The following is a 22,831-nucleotide window of genomic DNA, read 5'->3' as shown; positions in this document are numbered from 1 at the left end:
AAATAAAGGCAGACATGCAGGGAAGCAGCAGCAACCCAGAGTGAGGTCTGAGCCTGAAAATGGTTAGGCTGGCCTCTGTATTATGGGATGGCAGCAACAGAAGATTTGTCAATATAAGAGAGAATGATCAAATAAATATATTGAGGATAATGGGAGTCACGTTTCTCATTGTCTGGCATGAGAGTCATAACACAAAAACAAAAAAACATTAGAATGAACCCTGTGCTGTTGGATTAGGTTTAGGGAAATTACTAGGAAATTCCTAGGAGTTTATGGTTTGATAAATAGATACAAAGACAGACAGATACAGAAATACATATAGATATGTTTGTGTTTAATACATAGATCCATATACTAAATCAGAAGTATCTATGTGACCTCACCAACTTCAAAATATAAAGAAGATATAGATGTGAATGTGCGTTTATCTCTGCATCTATACACACTGAGAGGGTCTGGAAGTAGCAACATCCTAATAGCAATGAGCACACCTAGTGTCCACTTTGGTTTCTAAATACCATTCTCACCTAAAACAAATCAAGGCTCCCTGGAGAAATGTTATTCTAGGGCTAAGACAAGGAATGGTTCAAGATGTGCCTAGAACATACTGTCATGTCAGAAGTAAAGAAGTGCTCAAACAATGACAGAACCATGTCAAAAGACACAGGAACCCACATGAAGAGGTACCACTGGCCAAACCTGAGACAATATGAACATCACAATAAGTGACAGTAATGGGGAATGACCCATTAAAATAAAATATTAACATGTAAGTCAATATTAGTCCATACTAATATAAATAATTGCAGAGTGGAGAAAGCTTTTCCTTAAAATGGAATGCCACCTGATGAATGTAAAAGATGGAATTAGGAAACCACCACTTGCCATCAATCTAATAGACTAATTAAGCAAAGAAACAACAATGAATGCTAAAATTAGTGAGTAAAAGGCACAAGGAACAAGATATTTACATAAAAAGTACTTCCCGGGGCTTCCCTGGTGGCGCAGTGGTTGAGAGTCCGCCTGCCGATGCAGGGGACACAGGTTCGTGCCCCGGTCCAGGAAGATCCCACAGGCCGCGGAGGGCTGGGCCCGTGAGCCATGGCCGCTGAGCCTGCACGTCCGGAGCCTGTGCTCCGCAACGGGAGAGGCCGCAACATGAGAGGCCTGCGTACCGCAAAAAAAAAGAAAGTACTTCCCCACAAAATGCTTACTGATTATAAAGGGAATAAAGATTAACCTCCCAGTGGAGAAATCTTGTAGACACTGCCTTAACCAAGTGATCAAGGTAAAATCACCAGTAATGGGAAAAGCTGAAATCATGTACCACCTGACAGGATGCAATGAGAAGAACATAGCATCGTGTCTGTGATATTCCTGCCAAAAACACATAATCTGAATTTAATCATGTGGAAACATTATAAAAATCCATTCTACAAATAACTGGCCTATACCATTCAGAAGTATCAAAGTTATGAGAGTCAGAGAAAGACTGAGTTACTATTCAGGAGACGTAAGAGACAAAAAGCAATCTGTGATCTTTTTGCTATGAAAGGGAAAAAAGAAAACATGAATGAAAATTAGGCAAATAATGATGGGGTCTCTGGATTAGACAGTAATAATGCATAAATGTTAATTTCCTGATTTGGGCTGTATTCTGGTCATGCAGAAGAAAGTCCTTCTTTATAGGAAATACAAACTAAAGCATTCAGAGGTGTCGGTGTTATATGATAAATTACTCTCAGATGGTTTAGGAGAGGAAGAAGTCTTTGTATTATTAATGCAACCTTAATTTAAGTTTGAAATTATTTCAAAATTGAAAGGAAAAAAACAAGTATTTTTAGAAATGAATTTTGAAAGTACTAAAAAAATAGACATTAGTGTAGAGAAAGATTTTCTTTGCATGGCAACAAAGGCAGAAACAATAAAGAGTAGTTGTGTAAATTACATAAAAATTTTAAACTTCAAACTAGAAGAAATTAACCTGCTAGAATACCGACAACAATAAAAACCATCAAGACTTAATGAAAAATAAACAGAAAATGTTAAGTTATGGGCAAAAGCATCCACAGCAAGTATATAAGAATAAAAAATAACATCTCCAATATAAAAAACATTTTGTAAGAAAAAATTAAAACATTACAATATTAAACTGAACGAAGAGCTATTCAAGATCAATTAACAAACATGAATAACCTTTTTAAAAAACTTTAAAATATCTAACCTTACCAATATTCAAAGAATATCATTCAAACACTAATATTTTTCACTAAAAAGAATAGCAAAGCCTGTTTTAATGGTAATATACAGTGCACTTAACAGGATATAAGATTATGTGCACTCTCACATATAACTAGTGTGATTAATAAATGAGAAACTACATTCTAGAACAACTTCACACAATATATTTACTGAAGCCTCCAAAATGTTCATACTCGTTTACACAGAGATTTGGCTGGTATGTACATGCCAAACACCAAGTGAGGCTCTTCAACAAGAAGGTGTTCCTAAGGCGTTCCTAATAAATTATATTTTATCAAAACTAATAATACTTTGTATTAGATGCTAAATATCCACTAGAAATAATGGCAAAATATAATTTATTAACAAAAAATGATGTTCAGGGTTATTAAGTTTCAAAAACAGAACAGTATGAGCACTATGATCCAAACTTTTTACAGTTATATAGTATATGTAAAAATGCACACAAAAAAGATTTTAGATGATTTCTGTCTCGCATTTTCCTATTTTTTTATCCATATTTTCCATTTTTTTTTTTAATAAATACTAACGATCTACATTACAAAATGTTTAGTATTTTGAAACCTTAGAACTGGCTGCAGTGACACTTTCTTCACCAATGGAATAAATCAACAGGTACCTTTAGTTAAAAATGGTAACACTATATTTAAAGACACAGTGGTTAATAGAAAAAAATCATCCAATAATATGCAAGAGAATGAAACAATAATATAAATGTACTAAATTAATAAAAAGATACAGGAAAAAAGTGAACATTAACTAAGGTTTTTAAAAAAGGCAACAATAGGGCTTCCCTGGTGGCGCAGTGGTTGAGAGTCCGCCTGCCGATGCAGGGCATGCAGGAGGATCCCACGTGGAGCGGCTGGGCCCGTGAACCATGGCCGCTGAGCCTGCGCATCCGGAGCCTGTGCTCCGCAACGGGAGAGGCCACAGCAGTGAGAGGCCCACGTACCGCCAAAAAAAAAAAAAAAAAAAGGCAACAATAAAAATCCTGTCTCGGGGGAACGAAATAATGTGGAGAGGAGAGATGAGCAAATAATATCCTGTGGTAAGACAATATGTGTAGCATCCAGGATGTGTAGCATCATAGCATCATAACAAATATTATACCAAATAATGATTAATTCAAATTTAACAGATCCTCAATGTCTGAAAGAACATAAAAGTTAGTAATTCTTAAAGAACAAATCTAAGGACTTCCCTGGTGGTCCAATGGGTAAGACTCTGCGCTCCCAATGCAGGGGGCTTGGGTTCGATCCCTGGTCGGGGAACCAGGCATATATGCATGCTGCGACTAAGAGTTCACATGCCACAACAAAGAAGTCTGCATGCCGCAACTAAGAAGTCCACATGCCGCAACTATAAGATTCCACATACTGTAACTAAAGATCCTGCATGCTGCAACGAAGATCCCAAGTGCCACAACTAAGACCTGGTGCAGCCAAAATAATAAATAAATATTTTTTTTAAAAAAAGAACAAATCTATACAGATTAAAATGTTAGAAGCTTAAATACTTAGGTTAATGTAAAAGGTAATATAGTTTTGTTTGTGTGTGTTTGTTTTGTACTCCTGTGACCTTAATAACATATTTTAATACTTGTAGTTTACCACAGTAATTACACTTTTTCCAAATCAATGGAGGCATTTAATTTAAATTTTTTAATGAAGGGCTGTAATAAAACAAAATTTAAAAATTCCTTTATACTTCCCAGTTTTAAAACAAAAAAATTATATTCAAACATCAATAAAATAATATGTACTATACCTTATTATAACGATCATGTGGCACAGACTGTAAAACAATTGGTTCCATTGTTGAAACATTGGCAAACTGTACCTCTGGAATATACAGGGCACAAACCACATGAGCCCAACCTAAAAATAAACAAAAATAATGTCATTTTTCAATAAAGCTTTTTCAAAGATAAATTAAATTATTAACTTTATGAACAGGTCCCTTAAATGTCCATTTTAGGAAATGCACAACAAAAACATTAACAAATTATCACTACTGACTGATCATCAAACCACTACTGATAAGGCTCTTAGTCGTTTCTCCAGTTAATACACACAGTAACACAAATAAACAGAAACTTTGGGGGTTTTTTTGGCTGTGCCACAAGGCTCGCTGGATGGATCTCAGTTCCCTGACCAGGGACCGAACCCGGGCCACAGCAGTGAAAGCCCAGAATCCTAACCACTGGACCACCAGGGAACTCCCCAAGGGAAATTTTTTTTTTTCTTTTTTGGCTGTGTTGAGCCATCGTTTCTGTGTGAGGGCTTTCTCTTGTTGCGGCGAGAGGGGGCCACTCTTCATCACGGTGAGCGGGTACTCACTGTCACGGCCTCTCTTGTTGCGGAGCACAAGCTCCAGATGTGGCTCAGTAGTTGTAGCTCACGGGCCTAGCTGCTCCGTGGCATGTGGGATCCTCCCAGACCAGGGCTCGAACCCATGTCCCCTGCAATGGCAGGCAGAACCTCAATCACAGTGCCACCAGGGAAGCCCCCCAAGGGAAATTTTTAATTCAGATGCTGGCACTGACACTTTTCATAAGAGTAAACTGAATAATTCAGATCAATAATTCCTCTGAGAACCACTATAAAAGTATGAAGTTTTGGGACTTCCCTGGTGGTGCAGTGGTTAACAATCCGCCTGCCAATGCAGGGGACATGGGTTCGAGCCCTGGTCAGGGAGGATCCCATATCCTGCGGGGCAACTAAGCCCACGTGCCACAACTACTGAGCCTGTGCTCTAGAGCCCACAAGCCACAACTACTGAGCCCGTGTGCCACAACTACTGAGCCCGTGTGCCACAACTACTGAAGCCCACGTGCCACAACTACTGAAGCCCAGTGCGTAGACCCCTGCTCCGCAACAAGAGAAGCCACTGCAATGAGAAGCTCACACACAGCAACAAAGAGTAGCCCCTGCTGGCTGCAACTAGAGAAAGCCGGCGCACAGCAACAAAGATCCAACTCATCCAAAAATTAATTAATTGATTAATTAATTTTAAAAGTATGAAGTTTTATAGCTGAAAACCTATAATAAAAATTTTAATACTTTAAATCTTAAATGTCAGTATTAAATTTTTAACTGTTATACAAATGTTGACATTTTAAACACTAATACTAACGATCATTGTTCTACTATTTTAAGATTTCACTTAAAATATATTAACAATTTATCAATTTAAATATTAATATTAAATGCTGTTTCTTTTAATTTTCAAAATGTGACTAAAGGTATCAAAGAGCTGATGTCATAGTAAGGAATTACTGGGCCAAAACTTCAAAAGGATGGAAGTCAAGGGAGTTTAGTACAACTTTTGACCATTTTGTCACCCAGGGGACATTTGCCTATTTCAAAGAAAGCAGCTGAGAGAGTGAAAGGTACTTCTGACAAACTCAGAAGGCTGAAAAGTACAGGGATCTACATCCATAGACAACTAAGGGAAAAGAAGAACACTAGTAAATCCCTTCCCTCTTTCAGCGGCAACACTGAGGGGCTGCAAGCCAGGAATGACAATAAACTAAAAGTACATAGGCCCACCCAGAGACTGCAGCTGGGCTTTGATCATCTCAAACTCTGAAATTTGACTCACATAACCCTAAATTACAAGTGCCCCCAGACACCAGACAGAAGCTAATATACATCCTCTTTAGAGAAAAACAATGTCATTTTGGCTACGAATAATTTCTAATACTAGTTCATTACCATTTTCGGCACAATGAAAAATACTAAACACATGAGAGTCAAGACAACATGAATGAAAACCAGTAGAAACATGAAGATCAAAACATATTTGTATTTTGGAGTTTCAGATACAGACATTTATAAAAAGTATGTTTATTATGTTCAAATACACACAACACAAAATTTAAAATTTCTTCAAAGAACTGAAAACTCTAAATCAAAAAATTACAGAAGTAAAAACAAAAATTATAAAATCAATAAATGGGATTAACAATGGCTGAAAACAGCCATTAGCTGAAAACAGAATTAGAACAACAACAAAATAGGTCAGAAGAAAATATTCAGAACATTAGCACAGAAGTATGAAGAATAGGGCTTCCCTGGTGGCACAGTGGTTGAGAGTCCGCCTGCCGATGCAGGGGACGCGGGTTCGTGCCCCGGTCTGGGAAGATCCCATATGCCACGGAGCGGCTGGACCCGTGAGCCATGGCCGCTGAGCCTGCGCATCCGGAGCCTGTGCTCCACAAAGGGAGAGGCCACAACAGTGAGAGGCCCGCGTACCACAAAAAAAAAAAAAAAAAAAAAATGAAAAATACAAAAAGACAGGAAACGAAAACAACATGATGGGCAGGCCTAACACACATGTAATTAGAGTCCCAGAGAAATATGCGAGGGAAAAAAATGGTACAAAAGCAATATTTAAAATGATAATAACTGGGACGTCCCTGGTGGTCCAGTGGTAAAGAATCCGCCTTACAGTGCAGGGGACGCGGGTTCAATCCCTGGTCAAGGAACTAAGATCCCACATGCCGTGGGGCAACTAAGCCCACGTGCCACAACTACTGAGTTCATGCGCCTCAACTAGAAAGCCCGTGTGCTGCAAACTACAGAGCCCACACGCTCTGGAGCCCGTGCATCACAACTACAGAGCTCACACGCCCTGGAGCCTGTGTGCCACAACTAGAGAGAAGCCCGCACGCCACAACAAAGAGTCCAAGCAACGCCACGAAAGATCCCGCATGCTTCAACAAAGATCCTGCATGCCTCAATGAAGATCCCGCATGCCACAACTAAGACCCAATGCAGCCAAAAATAAACACATAAATAGATATAGATAGATAAATAAATAATAAATCTTTTAAAAAATGATAATAACTGAAAACTTTCTAAAACAGAAGAAAGATGGCAAGTCATAGACTGAAGAACCACAATAAATCCCAGGGTAAATAAATATAAATCCACACATAGGCACATTAATAAAACTACAGAAAACCAAAAAGAGAAATAAAAATCTTAATATAACCCAAAGGGAAGTTATCACTAAAAGAACTGGATAAATAACAAAGCCAAAAAATATCTCTAAACAAATTTCCATTAAAGGGAATACCAAACAATTTTCCTCGGGCAGAAAACAATGACCCAAGAAGTAAGCTCCAAGATGAAGGGGAAAATGAAGCATGATAAACATGCAGGTACTTTTGATAGATTATTGGCTGATAAAACAATCATAATACCTCCTTTCACTTAAAATACATATGACTGCTTACATCAAAAGTTAAAATGCTGTCTTGTAAAGTTTTCAATGTGTGTAAAACTATAACAAAGATTGGGGAAGGAGCAGGTAAAAGAGATCTATACAGTTTCAAGGATTCTACATTTTGTGTGAAGTGGTACACATAGTAGACTGAACTTATTTGTATGAAATTTGTAATCCCTGGAGCAACCACTACACAGATATTAATACTTGTATATATAGAAAGAGATATGGCCCAAAAGGTAATTTAATTTACAATTACATTTAAATGCAATATTAAATAACCGCATTATTAAACTGATTAAAATGCAATGTTAAAAATATTCATTATAATCACAAATAAGGAAGAAAAGAGGGAACAGAAGAATAATAAAATAAGAGAAAAAAATCAAGGCTAAGGAGAAATAGTAGGAGATTGGTCAAGATGGAATAACAAGGACCAAATTTATCCTCCTGCATGAAACAATGCATACCCCACACACTCAAAAAAAAAAAAGGACAAAATAATTTAGACAGTGGTTCTCAAGATACCTGTGTATCAGCTACAGAAAGACAACAATCTCAAAGAGGTAATAGACAAATGAGGTGAGCCCTCTGTTTGCCCCCTCTTAATGTCTTGAGAGTTCTTCCAGGCCAAGACTCAGGGAGAGAAACTGAGGCCAAGCCCAGGACACTCTCAAAGTATAGGAGATGGGTGAGACCAAGAAAGCTAAAATTGGCAAAGCCAAGTACCAGAAATGAAAGCCCTTCAGAGAGAGAACACTCAAAGACAGAGAAAGAGAAACAGCACTACATGAGTATTAAACAGAGAACATGTGAGTAGAGAAATTACCTGAGGCTGGAAAAAGAACCAGCCGAAAAGATTAGAGCGAGCACTATCCAGCTGGCACAAAGGTCTAGGAACAGTGCCTGTTCCCTGAGCCAGACTGGAAGAACTCCCAACTCACAGGGCTTTCACTGGGTAAAAGACTCATAAAGGTCTTGCCTCAGTAGTGGGAATAAGTACCCCTAGACTGAGCACTGCTCTGGACCCACTGAATAAATCATAAGAGCAGGACCTGAAAAGATCAAACTGTTTCCAAGGAACATAACTGTATTTCAGAACAAAACTCAAGGAGACTTACAGGGATGCAAAAATGTCCAGATTTATGTTAGCAAAAATGGGGGAGAAGGCAGCTCCAAGGGCACATTCCACCACAGAAACATCAAGAAGTCAAGCAGAAACTATCAGAACCAATTTTGTCAGGACTCTGGGAAAGAAAGTGAAAGGTTTGCAGCAACCAAGCAAACGCTCAGTCAGAAAAAAGCAACTTAAAAATGGCAGGAAAGGGCTTCCCCGGCGGTGCAGTGGTTGAGAGTCCGCCTGCCGATGCAGGGGACACGAGTTCGTGCCTCGGTCTGGGAAGATCCCACATGCTGTGGAGCGGCTGGGCCCATGAGCCATGGCCGCTGAGGCTGCGCGTCCGGAGCCTGTGCTCCACAACGGGAGAGGCCACAACAGTGAGAGGCCCGCGTACAGCAAAAAAAAAAAAAAAAATGGCAGGAAAGTGGGGAGTTCCCTTGAGGTCCAGCGGTTAGGACTCAAGTGCTCTCACTGCCATGGGCCCAAGTTCAGTCCTTGGTCAGGGAACTAAGATCCCGCAATCCACGCAGCGCACCCCCCCCAAAAAAAAAAGGCAGGAAAGCTTTGGGAATTTTTACTTTCTCTTGACCCATGGATTCAGCAGAGGTCTTGAAGATAGCATCTTGTATTCCCAGTGAAGAACCCCAGCTTCTGGTTTCAGAAGGAGCAGAGCAGACTTTATTTGCAAGGAATTGTGTTTCTCTAAAGTGTCTGTTGGCTACTGAAGAACTGACACAACATGCTTATTCTTTTGACAAGCTCAGAACTCACTCAGGGCAGAAAAGTGGTGGGTATCCTCAAATCACTGTAAGGCAGACAAAATACCCACAGGTCCCTGGGGCGAAAGATCATGGTTCAAGCAAATAACCTAGTACCAAGAGCCTAAGAGGAAAAGCTGGGGACAAAGTTTCTCTTGGAAATTGGGGCACTGGAAAGTGTCTGTTCATTCTAGGGAATTTAGACAGCACCACATGCCCAGGGCAGGATGCATATTCCTAAAAGACCTGATGAGACACTAACCTTTCATCTCTGGTCTATCTCCTGGTACAGGGCAAGTAGGGAGTGAAGGCTAAGTAAGAGAGAGTGGTAAGAAGACTGGCTAGCCACTGAAGGAACAGTCCTAGCACAGAGCCAATCTGCAAAGACTGGAAGAGGTGTTGCTTTTTTCCTTTTTTTTTTTTTTTTCTTTTTGATTCTCCCTCTCTCTCGCTATTTTGGCACCTGGTATTCAAGCAAAACTCTGTCAAAAAACTAGTTGAACACAAACTACAGAAACAGACTTCAGAGAACAAAGTGACAAAGAATGTACACTTTTTTAAAAATTACATAGAAGACCACTAAAAAGGCAAATAACTGCAGCATACAGCAAGCAACATAATTAAACCGTGAGTAAAGAACCCACTTTCCAGAGTTACCATATCATAATATTCAGTACATCCAGTTTTCAAGAGAGTTACAAAGCATGCAAAGAAAAAGAAAGTACAGCCCATTCACAGGAGAACTGAAGAGAATCTGTCTCTGTAGAAGCATAGACATTTAGTGCAGACTTTAAATCAACTGTCTTAGATCTGCTCAAAGATAAAGGAGAGCAAGGTCAAGGAGCTAAAGGACACCAGGACAATGATGTCTCAACAGAATCAACAGTCATTTCAAAAAGGAACCAAACAGAGACACTGACATTGAAAATTGTAATAACCAGAATGAAAACTACACTAGAGGGTCTCAACAACAGATGTGAGTAGGTAAAGAAAAAAACTCAGTAAACTTAAAGGTAGACCAATTGAAATTATCCAGTTTCAGGATCATTTAAAAAAGGGGAGCAGAGGAGTTCCTACGAAACCTGTAGGACACAATCATGCCTACTAACATACAAACAATGGGAATCCCAGAAGAAAAGGAAAAAGAGGAACAGAGAAAATATTTTAAGAAATATTGGCCAAAAACTTCCGAATTAGATAATTACGTGAATCTACACATTCAAGAGGCTCAAGAAACCACGAGAAGAATAAACACAAAGAGATCTGCACTGAGATAAAATAATAATCACTGCTAAAAGCCAAGAAAAAAGAGAATCTTTAAAAGATTAACAGAAAAGCAACTTGTCACATACAAAGAATCCTCAGTAAGATTAAACAACAAATTTCTCACCGAATTCAACAGGGGCCATTAGGGTGTGTACAATGACATTTTTAAATTTCTGAAAGAAAAAAACCTGTCACCCAAGAATTCTAAATCAAGCAAAGCTATCCTTCAAATATGGAAAAAGACAGACATTCCCAACGAAACAGAAGGTGAGGGAATCTGTTGCTAAGAGACCTGCCCTACAAGAAATTGGAAAGGGGGTCCTTCTGGCTAAACGAAAGAACACTAGACAGTAACTAAAAGCCGTACCAAAAAAAATTTTTAACGCCAGTAAAAGTTAAATATAGGTAAAAATTAAAGCCAGCATTATGATAGTTTTGATTTGTAACTTTTCTTTGTATTTCCTGCATGGTTTAAAAGACAAATGCATGAAAAAAATAACTATATGTCTATGTTAATGGGCACATGATATGTATAAAGACACAAATTTTGAAAAAACAATAGAAAGGTGGGGGAATGTGAGCAGAATTTTTTGTATGCTACTGAAGCTAAGTTGGTATCAATTCAAAGTGGGACTTCCCTGGTGGCGCAGTGGTTAAGAATCCGGCTGCCAATGCAGGGGGCACGGGTTCAAACCCTGGTCCGGGAAGATCCTGCGTGTCACGGAGCAACTAAGCCCGTACGCCACAACTACTGAGCCCGTGCTCTAGAGCCCACAACCCACAACTAGTGAGCCCACACACCACAACTATTGAAGCCTGCATGCCCTAGAGCCCATGCATCACAACTACTGAAGTCCATGCGCTCTAAGGCCTGCATGCCACAACTACTGAAGCCCACATGCCGCAACTACTGAAGCCTATACGCCTAGAGCCCGTGCTCCGCAACGAGAAGCCACCACAATGAGAAGCCCGTGCAATGCAACGAAGAGTAGCCCCCACTCACCACAACTAGAGAAAGCCCACGCACAGCAACGAAGACCCAACGCAGCCAAAAATAATTTTTTTAAAAAAATTCAAAGTTATTACAAATTTAGGATGTTAATTGTAATCCTCATAGAAACCAGCAAGAAAATGAAGTTGGCCCTTGTAAAACACAGGTTTGAACTGTGCAGGTCCACTTACATGCAATTTGTCCATAGTAAATACTACAGTACTACACAATCCAGAGTTTGTTGAATCCGTGGATGTGGAACCTTGGATATGGAGGAATCACATATATATAGAGGGCCAACTATACATTATACTTGGATTTTTGACTACACAGTGGGTCAGTGCCCCTATCTCCCATGTTGTTCAAAGGTCAACTGTGCCTTAAAAATATACACAAAAGAAAAGGAAGGCGGGGGACTTCCCTGGTGGTCCAGTGGTAAAGAATCCACCTTGCAATGCAGGGGACATGGGTTCAATCCCTGGTCAGGGAACTAAGATCCCACATAATGTGGGGCAACTAAGCCCACACGCCACAGCTACTGAGCTTGCACGTCTCAACTTACAGCCCACGTGCCACAAACTACAGAGCCTATGTGCTCTGGAACCTGCACAACACAACGACAGAGCCCACACGCCCTGGAGCCTGCGAGCCCCAACTAGAGAAGAGAAAACCCGCACACCACAACTAGAGAGAAGCCCGCGCACCACAACAAAGAGCCCTCACGCCGCAACGAAAGATCCCATGTGCCTCAACAAAGATCCCACATGCTACAACTAAGACCCAACGCAGCCTAAAATAAATCTTAAAATAAAAAAAAAAAAAAAAAGGAAGGCAGGACTTCCCTGGTGGTCCAGTGGTTAAGACTCCACACTTCCACTTCAGGGGGCACGGGTTCAATCCCTGGTCAGGGAACTAAGATCCCGCATGCTGGGGGAGGAAACGAAAAAAAGAAAGAAAGAAAGAAATGAAAATAAAAGAAAAAAAAAAAAGGAAGGCAATCAAAAGGGCACAAAGCCAAAAAAATTAATTTAAGAAAAAAGGCAGTATTGGAGAAATAGAAGAACAAAGGGGGGCATAAAACGTACAGGAAAAATAGTAAAATGGCATAAATTATCAGTACCTACTTTAAATGGAAACGGGTTAAACTATCCCGTCAAAAACAAGAGAGAGAGATTGGCTAAGTGAATTAAGAATACGCTCCAGGGCTTCCCTGGTGGCGCAGTGGTTGAGAGTCCGCCTGCCGATGCAGGGGACATGGGTTCGTGCCCCAGTCCGGGAGGATCCCACATGCCGTGGAGCGGCTGGGCCCATGAGCCATGGCTGCTGAGCCTGCGTGTCCAGAGCCTGTGCTCCACAATGGGAGAAGCCACAACGGGAGAGGCCACAACGGTGAGAGGCCCGCGCACCACAAAAAAAAAACAAAAAAAAAACACAATGCTCCAACTATACAGGCATACCTCATTTTACTGCTCTTCACAGATGTTGCATTTTTTATAAATTGAAGGTCTGTGGCAATTCTGCATCAAGCAAGTCTACTGGCACCATTTTTCCAACATTTGCTTGCTTCATGCCTCTTTGTCACATTTTGTAATTTTCCTAATATCTCAGCTTTTTCGTTATTATATTTGTCATAGTATCCATGATCAGTGATGTTTGACGTTACTATTTAATTGTTTTGGGGTGCCACACCCATTCACAACAGCAAATTTAATTCAACAAATGTTGTATGTTCTGACTGTTCCATTGACCAGCTGTTCCCCTATCTCTCTCCCTCTCCTCAGACCTCCCTATTCCAAGACACAATAATACTGAAATTGTGTTCAATTCAAGTAGTGTTTAAGCGAAAGGAAGAATTGCGCATCTCTCACTTTAAATCAAAAGCTAAAAATGATTAAGCTCAGTGAGGAAAGCATGTCAAAAGCCAAGGGAGGCTGAAAGCTAGGCCTCTTGTACCAAAGAGCCAGCTATGTTGTGAATGCAAAGGAAAAATTCCTAAAGAAAATTAAAAGTGACACTATTGTGAACACACAAATGATAAGAAAACAAAACACCCTTATTGTTGATATGGAGAAAGTTTCAGGAGTCTGGATAGAAGATCAAGCCAGCCACAACAAAGCCAAATGCAGAGCAAGGCCTTAATTCTCTTCAATTCTAAGAAGACTGAGAGAGATGAGGAAGCTGCAGAAGAAATGTATAAAGCTAGCAGAGTTTGTTTCATGAGGTTTAAGGAATGAAGCTGCCTCCGTAACATCAAAGTGCAAGGTGAAGCAGCAAGTGCTGATACAAAAGCTACAGCAAGTTATCCAGAAGAGCTAGCGAAGATAATTAATGAAGGTTGCTACACTAAACAACAGATTTTCAATGTAGATGAAACAGCCTTCAATTGGAAGATGACATCTAGGAGTTTCATAGCTAGAGAAGCCAGTGTCTGGCTTCAATGTTTCAAGGGCCCTGACAATACCCCCGACTATCTTACTAGGCACTACTGCAGCTGGTGACTTAAAGTTGAAGCCAATGCTCATTTAGTACTTCAAAACTCCTAGAATCCTTAAGAATTATGCTAAATCTACTCTGTCTATGCTCTAAAAATGGAACGACAAATCCTGGACGACTGTACATCTGTTTACAACATGGGTTACTGAATATTTTAAGCCCACAGTTGAGATCTACTGCTCAGAAAAAAGATTCCTTCCAATATAATACTGCTCAATGACAATGTACCTCATCACCCAAGAACGCTAATGGAGATGTACAATGAGTTTTATGTTGCTTTCAGGCCTGTTAACATATTTTCCATTCTGCAGCCTATGGATCAAACAATAATTTCAAAGTTTTAAAAATTAAGAAGTAAATTTTGTAAGGTTAGAGAGAGGAGTCAAGATGACAGTGTGGGAAGATGCAGAGCGCGCATCTCCCCACAACTGGGGCACTTGCCAGACACCAGTGAGGGACCCTGATGCCCAAGGAGACGGGAAGAACCCCCAAGAAAACCGGTAGGATGTGGGGGCACTGAGGGGGGAGGAGAAGTGGAGGCCGGACAGGACCGGCACCCCTGAGGGGTGGCTGAGGGGGGGAAGGGTATCCACGCCTGGAGGGACCCTCAGGGGCTCGGATCAGGGGGCAACAGGCCCAGCATTTCCCCTGCCCAATTAGCCGGGGATGTTTGCCCGTCTCGGGCTAGGCCGGGTCCTATGCTCTCAAAGGTCCCCGCTGGGCTGGGTTGGCCCTGGGGGCATAGGAGGAAGGCTGGGGAGATGTGGAGAGGCAGGCGCAAGGGGCCCTCCATGACTGTAGGAGCAGGAGAGGAAGGCGTCTACCCCATCCACTCAAGCCAGAAAGCCTTCTGGGCTCCCAGGTGGGGTCCCCCAGCCTCTGAGACCAGAGGCAGGAGGCATGCCTGGGCCCCTTCTGTTCTGTTGAGCCTAAGCCGCCCCCCCACACACACACACACCCCGGGCCTTTTCCACCCCTGTGGGTACTAAGCATACACCCCGCCCGCCACCCAAACCTCACCCCTGCTTCGGCCCCGCCCTCCAAAGCCAAGGCCTTTTCCACCTTTCTTACTTTTTTTTTTTCCCTCCTCTTTTTTACTATCGTGGTTCTCTTTTACCTTTTGGTTGTTCTTTCACCTATATCTTTATTTTTGTATTTTTTTAACATAGGTGTTAGTTCCCTAGTCTAATTTTATTTTTCACTTTGTTATTGTTATCCTTACTTTTTCCCCCCCACCCGGCCAGCACGACTTGCGGGATCTGATTTCACAGCAGAAACTCTATAAGCCAGAAGGGAGTGGCATGATACACTTACAGTGATGAAAGGGAAGAACCTACAACCAAGATTACTCTACCTGACAAGGATCTCATTCAAGATCTCATTCAGATTGTCTCTTTCTTACAGACAAGCAAAAGCTAAGAGAATTCAGCACCACCAAACCAGCTCTACAACAAATGCTAAAGGAACTTCTCTAAGTGGGAAACACAAGAGAAAAAAAGCACCTACAAAAATAAACGCAAAACGATTAAGAAAATGGTCATAGGAACATACATATTGATAATTACCTTAAGCGTGAATGGATTAAATGCTCCAACCAAAAGACACAGGCTTGCTGAATGGATACAAAAACAAGACCCATATATATGCTGTCTACAAGACACCCACTTCAGACCTAGGAAAACACACAGACTGAAAGTGAGGTGATGGAAAAAGATATTCCATGCACATGGAAATCAAAAGAAAGCTGGAGTAGCAACACTCATATCAGATAAAATAGACTTTAACACAAAGAATGCTACAAGAGACAAGGAAGTACACTACATAATGATCAAGGGATCAACCCAAGAAGAAGATATAACAATTATAAATATATATGCACCCAACATAGGAGCACCTCAATACATAAGGCAACTGCTAACAGCTATAAAAGACGAAACCGACAGTGACACAATAATAGTGGGAGACTTTAACACCTCACTTACACCAATGGACAGATCCAAACAGAAAATTAATAAGGAAACACAAGCTTTAAATGACACAATAGACAAGATAGATTTAATTGATATTTATAGGACATTCCATCCAAAAACAGCATATAACACTTTCTTCTCAACTGTGCATGGGAACATTCTCCAGGATAGATCACATCTTAGGTCACAAATCAAGCCTCAGTAAATTTAAGAAAACTGAAATCATATCAAGCATCTTTTCTAACCACAACGCTATGAGATTAGAAATCAATTACACGGGAAAAAACGTAAAAAACACAAACACATGGAAGCTAAACAATACGTTACTGAATAACCAAGCGATCACTGAAGAAATCAAAGAGGAAATCAAAAAACACCTAGAGACAAATGACAATGAAAACACGACGATCCAAAACCTATGGGATGCAGCAAAAGAAGTTCTAAGAGAGAAGTTTATAGCAATAAAATCCTACCTCAAGAAACAAGAAATATCTCAAATAAACAACCTAACCTTACACCTAAGCAACTAGAGAAAGAAGAACAAACAAAACCCAAAGTTAGCAGAAGGAAAGAAATCATAAAGATCAGAGCAGAAATAAATGAAACAGAAACAAAGAAAACAATAGCAAAGATCAATAAAACCAAAAGCTGGTTCTTTGAGAAGATAAACAAAATTGATAAAACATTAGCCAAACTCATCAAGAAAAAGAGGGAGAGGACTGAAATCAATAAAATTAGAAATGAAAAAGAAGTTACAACAGACACCGCAGAAATACAAAGCATCCTAAGAGACAACTACAAGCAACTCGATGCCAATAAAATGGACAACCTGGAAGAAATGGACAAATTCTTAGAAAGGTGTAACCTCCCATGACTGAAACAGGAAGAAACAGAAAATATGAACAGACCAATCACAAGGAATGAAATTGAAACTGTGATTTAAAATCTTCCAACAAACGAAAGTCCAGGACCAGATGGCTTCACAGGTGAATTCTATCAAACATTTAGAGAAGAGCTAACACCCATCCTTCTCAAACTCTTCCAAAAAATTGCAGAGGAAGGAACACTCCCAAACTCATTTTATGAGGCCACCATCACCCTGATACCAAAACCAGACAAAGATACTACAAGAAAAGAAAATTACAGACAAATATCACTGATGAATATAGATGCAAAAATCCTCAACAAAATACTAGCAAACAGAATCCAACAACACATTAAAAGGATCATACACCATGATCATGTGGGATTTATCCCAGGGATGCAAGGATTCTTCAATATACACAAATCAATCAATGTGATACATCATATTAACAAATTTAAGAATAAAAACTACATGATCATCTCAATAGATGCAGAAAAAGCTTTTGACAAAATTCAGCACCCATTTATGATAAAAAATCTCCAGAAAGTGGGCACAGAGGGAACCCACCTCAACATAAGAAAGGCCATATATGACAAACCCACAGCAAACATCATTCTCAATGGTGAAAAACTGAAAGCATTTCCTCTAAGATCAGGAACAAGACAAGGATGTCCACTCTCACCACTATCATTCAACATAGTTTTGGAAGTCCTAGCCATGGCAATCAGAGAAGAAAAAGAAATAAAAGGAATACAAATTGGAAAAGAAGAAGTAAAACTGTCACCCTTTGCAGATGACATGATACTATACATAGAGAATCCTATAGATGCCACCAGAAACTACTAGAGCTAATTCGGTAAAGTTGCAGGATACAAAATTAATGCACAGAAATCTCCTGCATTCCTATACACTAATGATGAAAAATCTGAAAGAGAAATTAAAAACACTCCCATTTACCATTGCAACAAAAGAATAAAATACCTAGGAATAAACCTACCTAGGGGACAAAAGACCTGTATGCAGATAATTATAAGACACTGATGAAAGAAATTAAAGATGATACCAACAGAAGGAGAAATATACCATGTTCTTGGATAGGAAGAATCAATATTGTGAAAATGACTATACTACCCAAAGCAGTCTACAGATTCAATGCAATCCGTATCCAATTACCAATGGCATTTTTTACGGAACAAGAACAAAAAAAAATCTCAAAATCTGTATGGATACACAAAAGACCCCAAATAGCCAAAGCAGTCTTGAGGGAAAAAAACAGAGCTGGAGGAATCAGACTCCCTGGCTTCAGACTATACTACAAAGCTACAGTAATCAAGACAATATGGTACTGGCACAAAAACAGAAACATAGATCAATGGAACAAGATAGAAAGCCCAGAGATAAACCCACGCACCTATGGTCAACTAATCTGTGACAAAGGAGGCAAGGATATACAATGGAGAAAAGACAGCCTCTTCAATAAGTGGTGCTGGGAAAAATGGACAGCTACATGTGAAAGAATGAAATTAGAACACTCCCTAACACCATACACAAAAATAAACTCAAAATGGATTAGAAACCTAAATGTAAGACCAGACACTATAAAACTCTTAGAGGAAAACATAGGAAGAACACTCTTTGACATAAATCACAGCAAGATCTTTTTTGATCCACCTCCTACAGTAATGGAAATAAAAACAAAAATAAACAAATGGGACCTAATGCAATTTAAAAGCTTTTGCACAGCAAAGGAAACCATAATCAAGACAAAAAGACAACCCTCAGAATGGGAGAAAATATTTGCAAACGAATCAACGGACAAAGGAGTAATCTCCAAAATATACAAATAGCTCATGCAGCTCGATATTAAAGAAACAAACAACCCAATCCAAAAATGGGCAGAAGACCTAAACAGACACTTCTCCAAACAAGATATACAGATGGCCAAGAAGCACATGAAAAGCTGCTCAATATCACTAAGTATTAGAGAAATGCAAATCAAAACTACAGTGAGGTATCACCTCACACCAGTTAGAATGGGCATCATCAGAAAATTTACAAGTAACAAATGCTGGAGAGGGTGTGGAGAAAAGGGAATCCTCTTGCACTGCTGGTGGGAAGGTAAACTGACATAGCCGCTATGGAGAATAGCATGGAGGTTCCTTAAAAAACTAAAAATAGAATTACCATATGACCTAGCAATTCCACTACTGGGCATATACCCAGAGAAAACCATAATTCAAAAAGACACATGCACCCCAATGTTCACTGTAGCACTATTTACAATAGCCAGGTCATGGAAGCAACCTAAATGCCCATCGACAGATGAATGGATAAAGAAGATGTGGCACATATATACAATGGAATATTACTCAGCCATAAAAAGGAACGAAATTGGGTCATTTGTAGAGACATGGATGGATCTAGAGACTGTCATACAGAGTGAAGTAAGTCAGAAAGAGAAAAACAAATATCGTATATTAACGCATATATGTGGAACCTAGAAATATGGTACAGATGAACCAGTCTGCAAGACAGAAATTGAGACACAGATGTAGAGAACAAACATATGGTCACCAAGGGGGGAAAGCGGCGGGGGGTGGGGGGGGTGTGATGAATTGGGAGATTTGGACTGACATGTATACAGTGATGTGTATAAAATTGATGACTAATAAGAAGACTAATAAAATTGATGACTATACTGCTGTATAAAAAAATTAATTAAATTCAAAAAAAACTTAAATTACATACTTTCACTGAATTTATCTCACAAATATAATGCTGAGCAAAAGAAGCCAGACACACAAAAAGTATTTACTAAATGAGTCCAATTACTAAATTTCAAAGATACACAGAACTCACCTATGATGCTGTAAGAAGTCAGGATACTGGTTACCCTTGATTAAAAGGGGGGCATGAGGGCTTCTGGGGTAATGGTCTGTTTCTTGATCTAGTGCTGACTATATAAATGTGCTCACTCTGTGAACATTTATTGACTTATACATTTATAATCTGCAGACTTTTCTGTATTAGTATTATGTTTCAAAAAAGCCTGTGTTAGAAAGTTAAAAAAAAAAGGCTCAGATGATGGCTATCATTTTCTGGCAATAAAGTATTTTTTAATTAAGACACGTACATTGTTTTTTTTTAAGCCATAATGCTATTGTACGCTTAATAAAGTAGAGTATAGATGTAACTTTTATATGCAGAAGGAAACCAAAAAATTCATGTGATTCACTTTACTGCAGTGATTGGAACCAAAATCAAAGTATCTCCAAGCTTTGCCTGAATACTGTCTACAAGAAACTTAATTTGGATACAGAGGCACAAACATTAAAAGTAAAGGGATGGAAAAAGATATTCCATGCAAATAGTAACCAAACCAGACCTTGATGGCTACAGTAATACCACACAAAAAGACCTTAAGTCAAAAGCTGTTGAGAGAGAGAGAGAGAGAGAGAGGAAGGGAGGGAGGGAAAGAGAGGAGGGAGGGAGACTAACAAGGACATTATATGTTAATTTAAAAGTCAATTCATCAGTGTTAAAATTATAGTGTTAAAAGTTTAAAAACACACACACCAAACAACAGAGCCCCAAATTACGAGGCAAAAATGGACAGAACTGATAGACAGTTCTAATACTTAGAGACTTCAACACCCCACCTTCAATAATGGATATAACATCTAGACTGAAGATAAACCAGGAAACAGAAGATGTGAACAACACTATAAACCAGCTAAACCTAAAAGAACAATCAACCCAACAACAGCAGAATACACATTCTTCTCAATTGCACATGAAACATTCTCCAAGACAGACTCTATGTTAGAACATAAATCTCAATAAATTTAAAAAGAATTAAAGCATACAATGTATCTTCTCCAACTCCAGTGGAATGAAGCTAGAAATCATTAAAAGAGGGAAATGAAAAAATTAGAAATATTTAGAAATTAAATAACACAGTCTTAAACAACCAGTGAGTTAGACAAGAAATGAGGGTAATAGGAAGCAAATGTTTAAAGGGTAGAGGGTTCCCTTTTGAGGTGATTAAAAACATTTTACAATTACGTAGAGGTGGTGGTTGTACAACGTCATGAATGTTCTAAATGCCAATGAATAGTTCACTTTAAAATAGTTAATTTTGTTATGTTAATGTTATCTGTTTTTAAAATTGCATACACACACCAAGCCAGCACCCAAAATAGTATAATCCACAATGTCTGGAATCCATTCAAAGATTACCACGCATGCAAAGAAGCAGGAAAACACAACCCACAATGAGAATAATCAATCAAGAACTGATATAAATGATAAAATTAACAGAAAAAGCAATAAAACAGTTACTATAACTTTACTCCATATATTTAAAAAGTTAAGTAGAGTCATGGAAGAGTCTAACAAATAATTATTTAAACAAAATTAATAATTCATTGTGGGGTTTATAACAAAGATAAACACATGACAACAATTGCATAAAGGCCAAAAAAAGAGAAATGGAACTGTATTATTTTGAGGGTCTTATACTATAGGTGACATAGAATAATAACATCACTTGACGGTAGACTGTACTGAGGAAAAGATTTATTATACTTTAAACCCTAAGGCAATGAGTAACACAACAAAACAAAATATATAGCTAGTAACACAACAAAGAAGATAAAATAGAATCATAAAAATCAAAAGCCAAAAAAGAATACAAGAGAGCAAAAGACAGTTGGAGCAAATGAAAACAAGTATCTAGATGATAGATTTAAATCTAACCACATCATTAATCACACTAAAAGTAAATGCACTAAACACTCCAATTAAAAGGCACAGATTGTCAGAACACACGTAAATAAGTGGTCAATAAGCACATGAAAACATGTTCAACATCATCACTCATTCAATAAATACAAATCAAAAAATGAAATACCACTTCACATCTATCAGGATGGCTAAAATAAAAAAGACAAACATTAAAAAGCGTTGACAAGGATCTGGAGAAATAGGACATCTAACACACCAGTAGCAGGAATGTAAAATGGTACACCAACTTTGGGAAATAGACTGGCAATTTTTCAAAAGGGTATCAGTTTTAACATATGACCCAGGAATTCCACTCCTAAGAATAACCTGAAGGGAAATTAAAACATATTTACACATACACCAAAAAAAAAAAAGTGGAAACAACCCCAAATATCCCTCCACTGTTGAATGGATAAACAAAATCTGGCATATCCATACACTGGAATATCACTCGGCAATTAAAACAAATGAAGTACTGATACATGCTACAACATGAATAAAAGTCAAAAATAGGAAACCAGTCACAAAGGACCACATACTGTAGATTCCATTTATACGATATGTCCAGAATAGGCAAATGGACAGAGACTGAGCTAATAGCTGCCTAGGTTGGAGGTGTTGAAGGCAAGTGAGAAGTGAATGCTAATGATTAGTGTATGTTTTTGGCTGGATGAAAGTATTAATTGTGATGATGGTTGCACAAGTCTTTGAATACTGTAAAAAAACATTGAATTACATGCTTTAAATGGTTCAGTTGATTGTATAATAGATGAATAAAGCTGTTATATTTTAAAAATCAACAATAGAGAACTGGTTTTTTTTTAAAAGGGCAAAAGATTTGAACATACACATCACCAAAGAGATGTGAGAATGGCAAGCACATGAAAAGGAGCTCAAACTTATTTACTCATTAAGGAAATTCAAATTAAAACTACAAAGATACCACAGACATAGAAAACAAACTTATGGTTACCAAAGGGGGAGGGGGGGAGATAAATGAAAGTATGGGATTGATACCCACTACTACATAAAACAGATAAGCAAAAATGATTTACTGTATAACACAGGAAGCTATATTTAATATCTTGT

General features: G+C 38.9%; 1 protein-coding gene across 7 annotated transcripts in view; it reads right to left on the bottom strand.

Moving 5' to 3' along the window:
• Positions 1 to 22,831, bottom strand: part of MLLT10 (MLLT10 histone lysine methyltransferase DOT1L cofactor) — a 249,207-nt gene that overhangs the window by 153,928 nt on the left and 72,448 nt on the right. For all 7 annotated transcript variants that reach the window (XM_060161293.1, XM_060161275.1, XM_060161303.1 and 4 more), the window contains one exon: positions 4,030 to 4,139. In XM_060161293.1, coding sequence (XP_060017276.1) covers positions 4,030 to 4,139 — 110 coding nt within the window. The remainder of the gene's footprint in view (positions 1 to 4,029; positions 4,140 to 22,831) is intronic.

This window comes from Lagenorhynchus albirostris, chromosome 1, assembly GCF_949774975.1.
Source record: "Lagenorhynchus albirostris chromosome 1, mLagAlb1.1, whole genome shotgun sequence".
Lineage (NCBI taxonomy): Eukaryota > Metazoa > Chordata > Mammalia > Artiodactyla > Delphinidae > Lagenorhynchus > Lagenorhynchus albirostris.
Note: the sequence above shows the minus strand (reverse complement) of the source record. Positions and strands in the feature narration are given on the sequence as shown.